Genomic DNA, 15,379 nt, shown 5'->3' on the forward strand with positions numbered 1-15,379 from the left:
CTGTGTAGGTGTGTGTGTGTGTGTGTGTGTGTGTGTGTGTGTGTGTGTGTGTGTGTGTGTGTGTGTGTGTGGCGGCTCTTCCCGTCAAGGATAAGTGTATGAGGCAATGAAAGCAGATTTGGTTGAGGATAAAGATAGACAGAGAGAGAGAGAAAGAGTGAGAGAGAGGGCTGATTACTTGCAGTGAATACTGAGGCGTTCGTGTTCTTTCATCTCTGTAACAGACTCTGGATTTCTTTCACTCTTTATTCAGCTCAACTTCATGCTGCCTGCAGCTACTGGCCTTTTTCCACAGCATACGGCCTCCATAGTGGGCCTGAGCAGTAACGTGTGATATGGGGGGGTCATGTGATCGGAGAGCCTGGTGACAGTTTCAGATTGTTTGTAGAAACTGAATGCTTGTAAGGAGGGGGCGACTCGTCTCTGGTTGTATAGAAGTCTATGAGAAAATGGTCCTACTTCTCTCTGCTGGCCACCAGGGGGCCACTCGTCTCTGGTTGTATAGAAGTCTATGAGAAAATGGTCCTACTTCTCTCTACCGGCCACCAGGGGGCGACTCCTCTCTGGTTGTATAGAAGTCTATGAGAAAATGGTCCTACTTCTCTCTGCTGGCCACCAGGGGGCGACTCCTCTCTGGTTGTATAGAAGTCTATGAGAAAATGGTCCTACTTCTCTCTGCTGGCCACCAGGGGGCGACTCCTCTCTGGTTGTATAGAAGTCTATGAGAAAATGGTCCTACTTCTCTCTTGATGTATTATCTCAGTAAACATTGTAAACATGAGTTTATGGTCTCAATCTCTAGTTTCAAGTCTTCTTCAATCCAGCATGATGTTCATTTAGTGCAGTGTTTCCCCTACCATTGTACAGGCCTGGCGGCTCGCCAGGCCAAGGAGACCTGCCGCCAGGCCAAAAAAAAAATCAATATACCAAAAATAAGCCACCTATCAATTCATTCATAAATCAATAATCATTTACATTAGGAGCGCCTCCGCGCAGCACAGCAGACTTGCTCCGCAAGACGCGCGGCGGCAACAATCCTCGCCGCGCGCTCCCGCTACGTTCTTCTTCGTGTCCTTTACACGCTTGATGTTGTTCTGATGCCGTTCCGCCTCGTTAAACCACCACGATGTCGCTTTCTACTTTGAAAACACGGAACGTTGACACTGTATTTTGATAAGCTGTTGCACTCTTCAGATTCGTGGTGTGAGCGGAACCGGTCCATAGGGTCCATAATATTTATTTTATTACATTACATTATTATTTATTTTTACATAATAAAAATGCCGCTGTGTGTCTCCGTCCAAAACCCGCTGCGCTCGCGCTGTCTGCTCGCACAGATCCGCTCGTGCGCACATGCGCTGATGCAGGTCGAGTGTTGTCGAGAAATATAATATGTGTGTGTAGTATTAGGACGTGATGACGTATGTACAACCGGCCAAAGCCCGTTTGCCCCCCCTCCCCGGGGGGGAGGATTGTTTTTGATAAGATGTGGAACTTTGAGTTAACTGCTGTTGAGTAAACCTATAACTTATATTTTACTTGATAAAATAAGACAATATATGCACTCATATGTCGTTGTAGTGTTTTACAGTATCTGTAGCTATTAATGTGATGCTCATCATTTTCCAGCCATATTTTTCTGGACCCTGATCATTTCCATCAACCAGCACCTTAATAAGTCACTCTCTCCTTGTGATCTTGAATACACTCTGGTTGAACAAAAATGTTGAATGCAAATATAATAATTGCAGAATTGCAGACTGCTTGCTGTGCCACCTGACTTAATCCAACTGCACCAATACACCATCCCACGCGTCTCGTCTGTTTAGGGTTTTTTCGGTGGGTACCACCAGGCCTGAAAAAAATTCTAGGGGAAACACTGTAGTACATTATGGTCCATTTAGAGTCCACCAGACCAGAAAGCAGGGGATGCTTTAGGTGCTGATTGACAGGTCGCTACCAATGCTAGTTAGCTACTAAGATGACTTTAACACTTAGCTGTAAAGTTTATCTTGAATGATGGAAGATCGGCTGCTCGTTATCGGCACTACGTCAGACAGCTTGTTGTTACATTTTTTTCATGATGTGAGTATTTTCCTGGGTCTCGCTATCGAGTTTAATAATTCTGTCTGAAACTTATGAAAGTGAAAAATGGAGCATGACTTAACAAAACTGTAAAGTGATTCGGGGATGTTTAAAAGAGTTTGACGCATAGTTTGATGATTATCTTGGATGATATCGTGAATTCTTTAGCCTGGCATAAATCAGCAGTTTCACCGCTGCATGAAAAGCTCTTCTTTAAAAGCAGCAGAGAACAGAGTGCAGCCATATGTCTATACATTCACACCTTCAGCCTTTAGTATCGATTTATATTCTTTATTCTTTAAACCGTATTTTTCTATTTGAGATCACTGTGTGAAGGGAAACTGCAAAATACGAAATTCATTGCTCAGAACTATGTTCCTACTGTGTGTGACAAATAATCTTGAATCTTGAAATGCATCCATTCACCCATGCTTCCATGCATCTATGCATCCATGCTTCCATGCGTCCATGCTTCCATGCATCTATGCTTCCATGCGTCCATGCTTCCATGCATCCATTCACCCATGCTTCCATGCGTCCATGCATCCATGCTTCCATGCATCCATGCATCTATGCTTCCATGCGTCCATGCTTCCATGCGTCCATGCATCTATGCTTCCATGCGTCCATGCATCTATGCTTCCATGCGTCCATGCATCTATGCTTCCATGCGTCCATGCATCTATGCTTCCATGCGTCCATGCATCTATGCTTCCATGCGTCCATGCATCTATGCTTCCATGCGTCCATGCATCCATGCTTCCATGCGTCCATGCTTCCATGCGTCCATGCATCTATGCTTCCATGCGTCCATGCTTCCATGCGTCCATGCATCTATGCTTCCATGCGTCCATGCATCTATGCTTCCATGCGTCCATGCATCTATGCTTCCATGCATCCATGCTTCCGTGCGTCCATGCTTCCATGCGTCCATGCATCTATGCTTCCATGCGTTCATGCATCCATGCTTCCATGCGTCCATGCTTCCATGCGTCCATGCTTCCATGCTTCCATGCTTCCATGCATCCATGCTTCCATGCATCCATTCACCCATGCTTCCCTGTGACCATGATTACATGCTTCCATGCGTCAATGATTACATGATTGTGACAACAGACAGGTGTGACGGCCACGAGGACGCTAACGAGTCAACTTGCAGCGGCTCTTGACAAACGGCGGATGGAGATTGGAATTGAAGTACGGCTGTTATGAGTTGAGGGGTTTTTCTTTTTTGTAGGTCATACATAACAGAGCACCTGGCTCATATCGTGAGGGTATGGAAATCTCTCTCTCTCAGCCTTGAGGGTGCTTCGGCTCCGCGCCTCAAGGTTTCTGTCTTTAATCACAGCGAACAGCTCCAGAAACAGAAACCCTCTCTAAAGCTTCATATATGAACCGATGCGGCGCTTTGATCGGGCTGCTGCTGCGAGAACGCTGTTGGGCCGCTCCCTTTGAAAGTAATCTGAATTAGACACTTTTTTCTTGAAGGCTTATTGACTAAAAGCCACAACCTTAATTGGGTTATCCTCACATGTAGGAATGTGTACAAAACACACACACGCACACAGTGAGAGGCCATATGACCACGTCCCTGCAGTGAAATGACCTAATTCTTTTTTTTTTTTTTAAGTTTTGCCTGTAACTTAGCCAGCACATTTTGATGATAGCTCCGGAGCAACACTGGATTTCTGCAGTCTGTCAGCATCACAAGGACTCAGAGAAGCTTATTTCTCCACACGCAGACAGGACGGCGTGAATTAACATTAGTTTCCACGCCTGACACTAATCTTGTCTTAATTATGCAATTAACTATCCGTCTTCAAATACCCAGAGAGTTCATTCATGCATTAACGTGGTGGTTTTCTTCCTTCACACTGTCTTTATTTGCAAAACAAGTTGCAGTCAGTGAACGTTACGTGGGCGTTTAGTGCTCGTGATGAAAATACAAATGTAGACTTCACGTGGCATCAGAATTATGGAAAATACCAGTTGCAGACTCGGAAATAATTGCACACAAATTCATAATTACGAGTGGTAAACCTTGGAGATCACTTTGATAACCGAGTTCCCCGAGTTGGGGATGAATTCTTTATTTTTAACTAGGAGTGGATTATCGGCTCCGATATTCAGCTTTTTTATGGTTATGGATATCGCTCATTTTTCAGTCTTTGATTTAATTTTTTGTAAAACTTCGGGGAACTATTTTATTTATATTTATTTTGGCTTCCTGCACTTATTTGTGTTCAGATCATGTTGAAAAGGTTATTAAACACACGCTTTAAGGAATTTTAGTTTGTGTTCTTCTAAATTTGACATTTTTTCTCCCATATTAGTAATTATTGTTATCGGCCATGAAAGAAGCCACATCGGTGCAACAAGTATTAGCGTTTCTTATGTACGCAAATTTAATCTGTAATCTACGTAACTCGATATAGACCAGTTATATCTGACAAATGGATTATTATTAGATTGGATTACTTTCTATGACATTTTATTCTTTAATCATAATGCATTTTTTTTAATATGCAGGTAAGTGCAAAACTTTTTTTTTTAATTCGTCCCCACAACAATCCACTTGAACGCGGCATTGTCGTAATTCCGATTTCACTCAGTGGGGAAGCGGGATGTTTACGAGCAGCACGTGAAGGCATCATTATTAGCATCTTGTACATCGTATAGCTGTCTACCGGTACGACACGTTTAAACCACAATAATGCAGGCAACATTCCCCCCTTCTTCTTCGTCGTTTACGGTAGTTTCAAATCCAGCAGCACAAACAAACGGCAACAGTCGAAGCAACATTTGAATCGCGAGCAGAAACTTTGGACAACTTCGTCGCTCACCATCCTCCTTCTCGTCGAAGACGGGTCTCTTTGAAGAACTGTTGGCGCCCATCCTCTTCTTCCACTTGCCCCAGTGAAACATCGATGCTCCGGTTGCATTCCTCGCCCACTTGAGGAGAAACTAGTCGGTCTGTGTTGCTGGACGCGCTAAAAAAAAAAAAAAAAAAAAAAAAAACAGCGCCGCTAACCGAACATCTCAACCCAACAACGTGTCCATTATCCGGGCTTCCAATTTAACGCTGTCCGGACTTAAAAAAGACTCTTTAAAAAAACAGAAACCAGCCGAAACGAAGTGCAGCCAGGGCCGAGTACATGTCCCCCCCCCCTGGAGAAACACGGTTCGGTTCGCTGGTCTCGTCGAAGAACCGCTCGGTGCTGGTCGTGTTCAGCAGGGCTTCCGTAGAGCCGCCTTCCTCGCCAGCCAAGAACCCGGAGACTTGTGTGTGTGTGTCGGCAGCAGAGAGCCAGAGAGGGCTGCGTCAAGGTAGACACGGTGAGCCGAGCGGACACCGGAAGTCGTGCGGTGCTGCCTTAAAAAGTAAAAGCTTTGCGATAAGTCATTGGTGCAATGTGGCGTTATGAGTGACGTTGTTGGATCTATTTTAGCGGGAGGGGGGGTGGGCTACCCTAAATAAGCCTCCCCAAATAATTAGGCTTTTTTTTTTTAAGTCTTTATTTTCAGAATACTCTCACAGTTATGAAAGTGTATACATAGGTTTAGTATTATAGCATCATAGTCTGGAGAAAGAATATACTTTAGAAATAACTGCATCCTCATTTAGCTGGAATAAATACAGAATAAATACATACAAAATACAGCTATTTATGTTGGCAACCTGAGAGGTGGAGTACATTGGCATGGTGACAACGTACTCCTGGTGTAGGACAGTTGTGTACATGATGCATTAACACACACACACACACACACACACACACACTAACACACACCTTCATCATCACTGCTGTTTCTTTTTTCCTCCTTTTTACTTTTGAACTAACTCTTTTATTTTGTCTTTTTTTCGTTTTGTCTTCTTTTTGTTTTCATTACTTTTATTTTCGAATGTTGTTTTCCTTTGTTGTTAAATGATATACATTTGGGGTGCAATCAGGAACAACTTGTAAGAGTTTGTGACTTGACGTAAAAGCACTGTAATAGAAGTGTTATCTACTTTCAGCAAAACACATAGCTGATGAATAATAAAAGGTCTGAATGGATTAAACTAACATAAGTTGATTATATGATAAACTAAGTTAGTTGTTAGTTAGTTAGCATTTTAGACATTTAATATTCATTTATATATGAGAATTATATTTCCTTTTCATTTCATTTTTCACATGTGACCTTATGAAAAAAATCCCTCAGACATTTTCTGACATTTTAATGTTGTTTGATACTTGATCCTATAATTCAGGGAGGAGCTATTTATGCAATTTCTGTTAAATTGACTTCTGTTGACGAAATGTATAGTCAGAGTACATTCTCCACTAAACTACATCTCCAATAAACTACATTTACAATAAACTACATTATCCAATTAACTAAAACTCCACTACATCTCCAATAAATTACATTATCCAATTAACTAAAACTCCACTAAACTACATTAAAATAAACTACATTCCCCTAAACCGCATAAAAGTATTTGCTGAAGGAGTAAAAGAAATGGTTAAAAAGGTCCTGTCGTATTACTGTAAACGACCGCTAAGTAAACCTTTTATTGTGAAAGCAGCAAACGGAATCCGTCCACTAGTGTTCTGTACAACCTGACACTTATGAGAGCAGCGTGTGTGTGACAGTTGCTGGCCAGTGACTGGAGTCGACGTTGCCCCGCACCACAGACGGTCGGTAGGTGAAACCAGGTGATCCCAGAAACAACATGTAGGGGGACTTCCGGTCCTGTCACCGCCAGGAAAACCAGCGCTGTCCTGCAGCCCGAATGAATATATCCCACAATCCCATTAGGAGACGGATGGCTGGTTCCGGATCAGGGTCTTCACAATGCGCACTATTGCGCTCTGTTGCACTGCGCATTATAAAGTACCTGTGATGTGGTCGCAGGTCAGCTGGTCACGTTCACGAGCATCAGTACGTTTTACACGTTTAAACGAGATCTGGTCACGCACGCCCCCCCCCCCCCCCCCCACACACACACACACACACACAAACGCGCGCGCACACACACACACAAATTCATTTTGTGGTTCTTGTATACAGAAGGCATTACGGTAAGAGCTGATTTCAAAATAAAATCCACGTTCTGGCGAATGTGAAGGGCAATTTCGCGTTTATTCAATGAGTCAGTCAGTCCGTGTATAAAAAAACAACATGAATAACTAATGATAAATTAAAAAAAAAAATCATATTAAATGTACACAGATATTATCCAGGTTGAGTCAATTCTTTATATAAATAAATCAAATTTAAATAATATATATATTATTATATTTTACAAACCTTAAAGCTGTGAAAACAAGAGCCTTATGATATTCTTTTTTATTGTCCTGTTATCGTTTTTTTTCCTCTCACTTCCTCGAGCAAAACCTGTTGCGACTTTCAATGTGTAAATAAAGTTTTTCAGGAAGGACGGCTGTCGTCGTTTGTGTTGACGCCGTCGCCTAGGTTACGACGTCGAGCTCTGGAGGCTGAAAGTTAGCTTGTCGTTTTTCTTTTAGTGTCGATGTAACGCGTTTATTTAAAGAAGACATTCACGTCGCGTGTGTATTAAAACACAATTCTAGCTAAGCTAACACGTTAGCTGAGCGGTTTGCTAATGCTAGCTAAACTGGGTGCTAACGCTAGACAGCAGCAGTGGATGGATTACCTGCTCACGTGACAGGATTCTGCCGCTGACACGGAACCGTTTGGACTTTCTCACCTGAACAGCCCGAAGAATGGACACTAAACACGACCCCGGCGTCGCTTCTACGGCGTCCTCCCCGGAGGAGGAACGGGAGGTTCCGGTTCCGGTTCTGGACCTGCAGCGAAGTTTTGTCTTCGGGAGAAGCCACGTCGAACCGCCACAGACCCTCCACCACGTCGTCCTGGACGAGGACGCCGAGCAGCAGGAGGTCCCCGAACCTTCTCCACCGGAGAGCCTGAGTCTGAGGAGGACGCAGATGAAATACGTCACAGGACGGACTTTCAAAAGCAGCACGCTAAAGGTCAGTTTGGGTCAGACCATTTGTTCATATCGGTATAATATATCAAATAATATATTAAATTATTACTAAAAATAATAATACACTTATTTATAAAGTGATTTCCATCAAAGTGCTGTACAACAATAAGATCAATAAGAGAAAAAAAAACTTCCACACTAAATGTATGTAACTATGTCCGTACATCCTGGCACTTAAAAATAGTACTTGTGTTGCATGGTAACCTTCCTATTTTTTATCCATCATTTAGAAAATCAAACCTGATCCGATAACCTTTTTTTTTATGGGCGAATGTTTCGGAGGTTGCATTCATTTTTTTTTTATTTTTTTTTTATTTCACTACGGGGAAAAAAATGGACTCAAGGTTTTTTTTTGGTCAGGAAGCTCACAAGATAATCACAACTTCAATCAGGCTACATAAGACAAACTCAAAGAGTCTATTCTGAACATTATGGTCCCCTTGACTCCGCCCATTGGATCTGGCCCTTGACTCCGCCCCCTTGGCTCCACCCCTGTAGAACATTAAGCCAACGATAGCATCATGCCATATGATTATAACATATTAATGTGTCATATTAATGAAGTATAATGTTCTTCTGTGTCATCTAAGGGCCTGAAAACCTTTATTTAAAAACAAGCATTTTAGTCAACTTTGTGCTCTTTTTGTGCAGTTAAAAAAATGTATTTATTTTGTTTTACTCTGTAGCACCTTGAGATTGCTTTTAACAATGAAAAGTGCATTACAAATAAAATGTATTATTATTATTATTAATCTAATGAGTCTAACTGCTCGTCATTGTCTCCAGTATTTGTACCTCGAGGGAAACCAGATATCCAGAATCCCACCTTCCCTGTTCACCAACCTGCCCAACCTCCTGTGGTTGGACCTCCGATACAACCAGATCACATCGCTGCCGGCCGAGATCGGCTCACACAGGTACGTCACGCTCTGTGATAAACCCTCATAGAAGCATCATAGTAGGAATGGGCAAATCTAATTATTATTATTCAGATAATTCTAAATATCATCACAAGTGAAGAAGAAGCTGTCTAGCTCGCTGTCATGGTAGAGAAGAGAAAAATAAAGCCTGATTTAAAGAAAATACAAAATGTATTTGATATATGTATATTTATGACATTTTGATAGGACAGAATGCTTCTTAATCACATTTCAAAACATTTAACATGTGATTTCTGAGTTCTGTTAATCAGCATGTGTTCTGAAAACCAAGTGTAGCTAAATTATATTTATTCCGACTATTCTGACTATTTTTGTGAATTTCAAACTGATTCTCTTCTCGTAGATGTCTGAAAACATTACTTCTGGAAGGAAACCCGATCTCTGAACTTCCACCAGAGTTGGGTGAGTTTGACTTCAGTAACCTTTACCTGGTTTCACCACCTTCAGGGAGACAGACATCATTAATAAGCTTCAAATAACGTTGGATTTCTTTAGAAAAAAAGGTTTGAATTGGGTTTTAAATGTTGGATAATAGCTTCCACGTGAATGTAGAATGAAAAGACGGCAGTTGAAGATGCAGGAATTTGTGCAGTTTGAACATCCGTCCATTAATTTGGGGAACATTTCACAGAAAAAAACATGAAATATTTCTGAAAGAATAAAAGTAATGAATGAAAAGGATTAGCGCACATATGTGTTGATGTGGAAGGAGTTATATGACGAAAACAAATAGGAATAATAAGTGTGATGTTCACACGTAGAAGATATATTCATGAAGCAATAATACACAACAGGGATGTATATTATGTAAGATTCCTTTACTTATTCATAGTATAATAAGTAAAATACTAAAAGTATAACAGGATTTTGTCCATTTTCCTCCCAGGAAACGTGAGAACCCTCAGAGGCCTGAACCTGAGGGACTGCCCGGTCCGTATCCCCCCCCGTCACATCGTGGACCAGGGCCTCCAGACCATCCTCCAGTACCTGAGGAGCTCCGTGGTCCCGGGCAGTGGGGGGAGGAGGAGGAGGAGCCCCCCAGGTGACTCAAAGGCACCTTCACTTACCTTAACGAGCCATCTGCTCTTTTTCTCAAAGAACGGACGCTGGACACAAAAATAGCTCACTGCCCCGGAACCTCAACACGGGGGTGACTGTTCCCATGGAGACGACCCCCCCCCCAGCACGAGAACCAGCAGTCCCTCCCTCCCTCCCTTACTTCCTACCTTCCTTCTTCCCTCCTTCCCTCACTTTCTACCTTCTTCCCCTCCCTCCTTCCCTCCCTCCCTCACTTCCTACCATCCTCCCCTCCTCCCTCCCTTCCTTCTCACCTTCCTCCCTTCCTTTCCTCTCCTCTCTCCCTTCCTTCTCACACCTTCCTCCCTTCCTTCCCTCCCAACTCCCTCCCTCACTTCCTCCCTTCCTTCCCTCCCAACTCCCTCCCTTCCTCACTTCCTCCCTTCCTTCTCACCTTCCTCCCTTCCTACTCACCTTCCTCCCTTCCTTCCCTCCCCTCTCTCCCTTCCTTCTCACCTTCCTTCCTTCCTTCCCTCCCAACTCCCTCCCTCACTTCCTCCCTTCCTTCTCACCTTCCTCCCTTCCTTTCCTCCCCTCTCTCCCTTCCTTCTCACCTTCCTCCCTTCCTTCCCTCCCAACTCCCTCCCTCCCTTCCTCACTTCCTCCCTTCCTTCTCACCTTCCTCCCTTCCTTCCCTCCCCTCTCTCCCTTCCTTCTCACCTTCCTCCCTTCCTTCCCTCCCAACTCCCTCCCTCACTTCCTCCCTTCCTTCTCACCTTCCTCCCTTCCTTCCCTCCCCTCTCTCCCTTCCTTCTCACCTTCCTCCCTTCCTTCCCTCCCAACTCCCTCCCTCACTTCCTCCCTTCCTTCCCTCCCAACTTCCTCACTTCCTCCCTTCCTTCTCACCTTCCTCCCTTCCTACTCACCTTCCTCCCTTCCTTCCCTCCCCTCTCTCCATTCCTTCTCACCTTCCTCCCTTCCTTTCCTCCCCTCTCTCCCTTCCTTCTCACCTTCCTCCCTTCCTTCCCTCCCCTCTCTCCCTTCCTTCTCACCTTCCTCCCTTCCTTCCCTCCCAACTCCCTCCCTCACTTCCTCCCTTCCTTCTCACCTTCCTCCCTTCCTTTCCTCCCCTCTCTCCCTTCCTTCTCACCTTCCTCCCTTCCTTCCCTCCCAACTCCCTCCCTCCCTCCCTCCCTTCCTCCCTTCCTTCTCACCTTCCTCCCTCTGTACTCCATCAGTAATGTTTGATTCTACCAGCCAGCAGCGATTTGTTGCCACATTCTATCTGCCGTTGCTGTTGTTTCCGTTGCAGCAGCGTTGCCGGCGGTGGAGAAGCTCCGGCTGTCGGAGCTGACGGAGCTGACGGAGCTGACGGAGCTGACGGCGTCCGGCGTGGACGAGGAGGACGAGCTGCAGAGGTTCAGGGAACTCAAACACAGGATGATCCTGCTGGACCGAGCTGAGCTGGGCTCGGTGAGGCGAGGGGGCGGAGCCCCGAAGCCACGCCTCCTTCCTGTCATCCAGAGGTCAGAGAAGGTGTTCGATTGTTGTCCTCTGTTGTAGTTTTGACATTTTGGGGCACATTCTGCTTTTATTTCAAGAGTTAGAAGAACATATTGACTGTTGTTGTTCACTCAATATGAAGCTCTAGCCAGAAGATGCTGAACTTAGCGTAGCTTAGCACAAAGATCGTAAACAGGAGGAACCAGATATCCTCATGCTGCATCATACATATGTTTTATTAAACCAAACAGCTACTTCTCTAATGCCTCCTGCCATTGTTGTGGTGAAGTCAGGCCAGACCATCTGATAGGAGGACAGGGGAGGTGGATTTGTTCAGTTTCACTAGACAACCTCTGGTCTGATTGTCTGAGGGTTTTGTGTGCTATAATGAGAGTCTCCACCGGGGCTCACAGGCTCAAGGGACCGATAAACACAAAGCATTTTTGTCTCAATGTATTTGCCAGAAAAAAGGCCGGCATCATAACCGAACTCCAGCTGTTTGACACCCGACAATGGAGAAGGCCGGAAGAAAGAAGACAGGCAGCGATGAAAGAGCTGAAGGACAAACAAGCTTCTCTGGAGCAGAGAAGAAAGTAAGTCCAGTCCTTCTGTCAACAGCTTGGTTATGATTAAAAAAAAACCTGGTTTACTCTCCGACTGCACCAAGGTTTGACTTAAAACTACACGGGAAGAACCACACCAAACGTTCAGGTAAGATGAGGCTGTGCCATAAAGCAGGACTACGTTGTCTCTAATTGCAAGTCAAGCAGTTCCTTTAACGGCTCAATTTCAAGGACGCTACGTCATCGAATCCTGCCGAAGGGCTGGTGAAATGTCGAGGGTCCTTTGATTTCTGCCGAGGACTCGAGGAGTCCTTTGTTCGGTGCTCGCCGCTCCTAAAACACCCACAATCCCACGCACACCATGCATTTCTTAACCCCGATTTGCAAACTGGGGAAATGTGCTCATAAAACTTTTATTTGTTTCACTTCAGCAGACCGCCAAGATCTGTTTCTGAACAAATTTGAGGCAAGAAATGACCGGTCCAGCTGCAGGATGTTCACGCATATTAGATCTACAAGGCCTCATTTAATAAGTGTAACCCATACATCCCACTCACAGTGAATAAGAGCTTCATATAAACCAGTCGGTGAGGTAAAATTACCGTTTCTGTCAATGAAGTCTGGTGGAGCTTTAGTATATTTAACCGTAATGTTATGTTCCCTTTAAAGAATACGAAGAGCAACACAACAACCAAAAGTTTTATTTTTAACAGTGCTTCAAACGAAGATTGAGAAGATTAAGAGAACAAAACGATTCTACAAAGAAACCAATCACAAAACAAAGAATTAACTTACTTCTCCAAAAAAAGAAATTAATACACATTTGCCACCAACCAATAACCCGAGTGTCTAAACTAAAGAAATGACCTCCGTGATGCAAAACATAAAGGGCACCCAAACTTACCATCATAATAATTGTCAATTCCCTCATTTTTTTAATGTTTCCATGTTTTGAGTCTTTATACTGTTTTGAGGAGTGCAACGTCGATATTCCTGCTAGAAACTGTAATTGTTCTACGTAACATTTCTTCCTCTCGGCGTGCTGGAAGGAGTCTCGTCTGGTCTCTGCAGGACTTAAATCAACCATTACAGATCCTTTTGAAAGGACTTTTACTCGACACAGATCTGTGATTGTTGTTCTCCGTCTCCCACAGAAGCCAGGAGGCTCTGGACCAGTGGCGCACACGGCAGAGGAAAGCACCTGAGTGGAAGAAGCAAAGACACAGAGAGGTACTTGTGGAATAAATCACCTGCCAGCCCGCCACAAGGGGGCAGTAGAGCGCCACCTCCACTGGGGTGGAGGAGCAGAACAGTGAATGTGATCCAACATGTCGATGCTGGTGAATGAGATATCAGGTAGATACCACTACCCGAGTCGGGGTCGGGGGCCCTGTTGAAGGCAGAAACAGGGGGCGGAGCTTGTGATGAGCATCAGTGGTAACACGTAGCCGTCAAACCTGATGTACAGACAATGCATGGATGGTTTTGAGTCATGTGACTGTCACTAGTGTAGCGTATGATATTTGCATTCAACCAGCAACATCGGTGTAAATATTCACTGGAAGATGCAGTAAAAAAACAACATTTGGCTAATTAGACATAATGAGGCTATGATGCGGCTGCAGCTGGATGATCATCCTACAATGTGTGCAATATCTGCATGATAATAAACTTTCTTTCTGTCCGTTACAGGAAGCAGAAACGGATACAAAACCCTCTGAGGAGGACGCCGGTGATACTTGGACGTCTGAGTGTGAGGAACCCAGGTAAATGAAAACACATAGCACACCCCGAGCTGAAACCTGAGCCAGAATCAGAATCAGACCCGCTGCATTGGCCAGGAATGCAAAAATCATACTGGGTGCATCTTCCTGATATCCACTTGCAGCCTTGTTTGTCAAAGATAAAACAAAAATCCCTCCCAAAAGGAGGGGAATGCTTCATTACCTCCTCTGTGATGGATACAGGTTTCCAGCATACCTGACTTAAAGACCACTGAGCATATTTTATGTGTGATATTTTTGGGGCAACAGGTCTCAATGTATCCAACCAAAATGATATATTAATGCATGGTCTCCCAGTCGTGAGCCGTGCAGATGCCAAGTGGAAAGCCAGAGACGCCTAGTGGCGACAGAGAGGATGTGCACCATCCACAGAACATCAGCAGTTTCTTTTGTTCTCCTTGAGCAACATGGTGGCCCCCAAAAACACACAAAGCAGATTAGATTAGACTTTTTCTGTTTTCACTTGGATAGGACGATGGAGAAGAAAGAAGAAAACTCACATTTGTAACCCCCGCCCCGTCCATCAGACGTAAAGGCCGGCTACAGTGAGGCAGCTGAATTATTCAGCCTGATATTTTGACCTTTGACCTTCAGATCGAGCCGTGATCTGGAGCGGCAGATCCACGCCCGCGTCGAGATCATGCAGGAGCGACGCAGGAACCCCAGGGGCAGCGTCGCCGAGCGGGTGGCAGCAGCAGAGCGAGACATGGAGGAGGTCAGACCTCAGACGTTAAGTCACACAACTGAATTTGCAGGTTATTGATCTGATTTGATGTGTTTTTGGTTTTGTCCCCACGTTGAACGACAGATGAGGAGGCTCCAGGCCCAGCTTCTGGAGATGAATCGGGGAGGAGAGAGGAGTTTCACCCGGCTGAGGTTCACTGACAAGCTACAGGGATTGTAAAGAGTTGTGTGGTATTAAATTCATTATAAGTGCCTTTTTATGAATCGTCATTGTAATGTTGGCATCATACAAATAAAGATCACAGTGCTGTAACCTCATGCAAACTAGTCATCTTTCCTGTTTACGTCACGTCCTTTAATGCCTCCATGTGTACAAAGTAAGTGTTATTTATGACATAATAGCACATCATATTCCCTCATACCACCACACAATGTCAAATTAACTTTAAAATATAAGGGTGATACATTTGGGAATGGTAAAATAAAGGTGAACCAGAGCTCAGTTCACTACATTAGATTGAATAAGTAGTAACGCATTGTACCAAATGTAAGGATATTATGTGTTAAGAAATAAGGAAAGGCCTATTTTAATGCAGGTGTGTTATTATGTCATAATGCTATATGTTATGGTGATTATTCAGAGGGTTTGTCAAATTAATACATAAACGGTAAAGCTGCATCGTTAATCAGTGTGGCTGTGGAGCCGTCGGCCTCCTCGCTATGAAAACCGGAGGCATCCCCGCGGTAAAAGTCCGCACTTATGACCGACATCAAACGAGT

The 15,379-nt window shown here is 44.2% G+C and overlaps 2 protein-coding genes across 4 annotated transcripts in view; one reads left to right on the forward strand and one right to left on the reverse strand.

Annotated features, from left to right (window-relative positions):
• Positions 1-7,875, reverse strand: part of stk32c (serine/threonine kinase 32C) — a 73,859-nt gene extending 65,984 nt beyond the window's left edge. The window contains exon 1 of one of the 2 annotated variants that reach the window (XM_084020957.1): positions 7,805-7,875. Coding sequence is in view for 1 of the 2 variants with exons in the window: in XM_084020956.1 (XP_083877082.1) it covers positions 4,929-5,010 (82 nt within the window). In the remaining variant the exon portion in view is untranslated. Of the gene's footprint in view, positions 1-4,928; positions 5,366-7,804 lie in introns of those variants that run through there. The other variant, XM_084020956.1, reaches the window with a different exon arrangement.
• On the forward strand, positions 7,821-14,907 carry LOC311020755 (uncharacterized protein; the record flags this gene model as incomplete). Of its 2 annotated transcripts, none has more annotated exons than XM_084020958.1 (10): positions 7,821-8,090; positions 8,894-9,024; positions 9,392-9,450; positions 9,935-10,090; positions 11,378-11,591; positions 12,033-12,161; positions 13,286-13,361; positions 13,824-13,897; positions 14,510-14,630; positions 14,724-14,907. In XM_084020958.1, the coding sequence occupies 10 exons, from the start codon at positions 7,821-7,823 to the stop codon at positions 14,817-14,819; spliced, it is 1,326 nt and encodes a 441-aa protein (XP_083877084.1). In that variant the 3' UTR covers positions 14,820-14,907. The 2 variants fall into 2 exon arrangements, with proteins under 2 accessions (XP_083877084.1, XP_083877085.1); XM_084020959.1 differs by having other exon boundaries at positions 11,381-11,591.
• Between the last annotated feature and the right edge of the window lie 472 nt (positions 14,908-15,379).

This window comes from Eutrigla gurnardus (genome assembly GCF_963514095.1).
Source record: "Eutrigla gurnardus genome assembly, chromosome: 11".
In the NCBI taxonomy this organism is placed as follows: domain Eukaryota; kingdom Metazoa; phylum Chordata; class Actinopteri; order Perciformes; family Triglidae; genus Eutrigla; species Eutrigla gurnardus.